At 62.5% G+C, this 1,498-nt stretch overlaps 1 protein-coding gene across 1 annotated transcript in view; it reads left to right on the top strand.

Annotated features, from left to right (window-relative positions):
* PRKAG1 (protein kinase AMP-activated non-catalytic subunit gamma 1) overlaps window positions 1-1,458 on the top strand; it is a 3,223-nt gene extending 1,765 nt beyond the window's left edge. Inside the window, exons 9-10 of the mRNA XM_006035191.3 lie at window positions 143-289; window positions 501-1,458. Coding sequence (XP_006035253.1) covers window positions 143-289; window positions 501-599 — 246 coding nt within the window. The 3' untranslated portion in view covers window positions 600-1,458. The remainder of the gene's footprint in view (window positions 1-142; window positions 290-500) is intronic.
* The last annotated feature ends 40 nt before the right edge of the window (window positions 1,459-1,498 follow it).

Below are 1,498 nucleotides of genomic sequence, written 5' to 3'. Positions count from 1 at the left end.
CTGTATTTGAGATACCCAGGGGCTTGGGGGGGGCTGGGGGGGGGGGTCAGATCCCCAGATGGGATAATGCAGCCCCTGGGGGCTGGACGCAGAGCTGGGAGGCTGCACCCCCCTGACACCAGTTACCCCACCACTCCCCTAGAACCTGGCGGCTGAGAAGACCTACAACAACTTGGACGTGACGGTGACGCGGGCATTGCAGCACCGCTCGCAGTACTTCGAGGGCGTCCTCAAGTGCTACAAGCACGAGACATTGGAGACCATCATCAACCGCCTCGTGGAGGCTGAGGTAGGCGGCAGGTGCAGGCAGCATCCCACATACCTGGGAGCACCCGCTGTTGGGTGCCCACAGGGCCTTCTCCCACTTCCTGTCCCAAACCCCAGGGACCCCAGAGGTACTGGTGTATCAGGGGGTGTTGGGGTGGCCCCGGGGTCACGGGGGCAGCAGTGCTTCTGACCATCTGACCCATGCGCTGTCTATATCCGTGTGTCTGGCACAGGTGCACCGGCTCGTGGTGGTGGACGAGCAGGACGTGGTGAAAGGCATCGTGTCCCTCTCAGACATCCTACAGGCGCTGATGCTCCCAGGGGGCCCATAGCCCTGTGTGTGGGGACGGGGAGCTCTGCCCGATCACCCCCAGGCACTGTCCATGGGGCCTGGCACCAGACCGCAACCAGGACCAAGCTCTTGGGGGCCGTGCTCCCTATCCTGCCCCCTGGCTGCCAGTGCACCCCCTCCTTCACCAGCATCATACCTGCCCCCACTGCTACACCTTGGCCAGCCGAGATGGGGCTGGGGGCTCTTTGTACCAGCAATAAGCAGACACCTTCAAGTTGGGCCTCTTCCCTCCTCCTTGCCCTTTGCCTCCTGGCACTGGGTTGGGGTGCTGCCCTGTGCCCTGGGCGGGGGGTCCCAGCTGCCAGGAGCCCTGATCCCTGACTCCTGGCCACAGAGGAAGGCTGGCTCTGTGGGACCAGCATAGAGACTAGAAAGGAGCCATGTGAGGCTGCCTGGAGGCTTGGCCACTGCACCTGCCAGTGCCCCCAGTCCTGCCCCAGGGCTTAGGGAAGCCCCTGCCAGGGATGTCCTGCAGGCACGGCTGCACCTCCTAGCCCCTCTGTGCCCCCTTGCAGAGCTGCCGGGGCTTGAGGCATGAAACTCTGCCCTGTTTCTACCAGCCTGCAGCAGCAGCATATTCCCCTTGCCCCCATAGAAGCTGCAGGTTTATTCTTACCGAGCACCATTTTTCTATCCGGGTCTCCGTCCAGTGCTGGCGTCACCTCAGCTGGCGACCACACGTGCGTGTGTGTGTGTGTGTGTGTGTGTGTGTGTGTGTGTGTGTGTGTGTGTGTGTGTGTGTGTGTGTGTGTGTGTGTGTGTGTGTGCGCGCGCACGCGTCATGTTCCTGGGGCCAGCCCGTGGCTCTGTAACTTAGACCAATAAAGACCTGACGCACAGCACGTGTCCAGTGCCTCACTACCACAAACCTGCTCAGGG

The sequence above is a fragment of the Alligator sinensis genome, unplaced genomic scaffold (genome assembly GCF_000455745.1).
Source record: "Alligator sinensis unplaced genomic scaffold, ASM45574v1 scaffold1065_1, whole genome shotgun sequence".
Lineage (NCBI taxonomy): Eukaryota > Metazoa > Chordata > Crocodylia > Alligatoridae > Alligator > Alligator sinensis.
The sequence above is the reverse complement of the archived record's forward strand: the minus strand, read 5'-3'. Positions and strand labels throughout refer to the sequence as shown.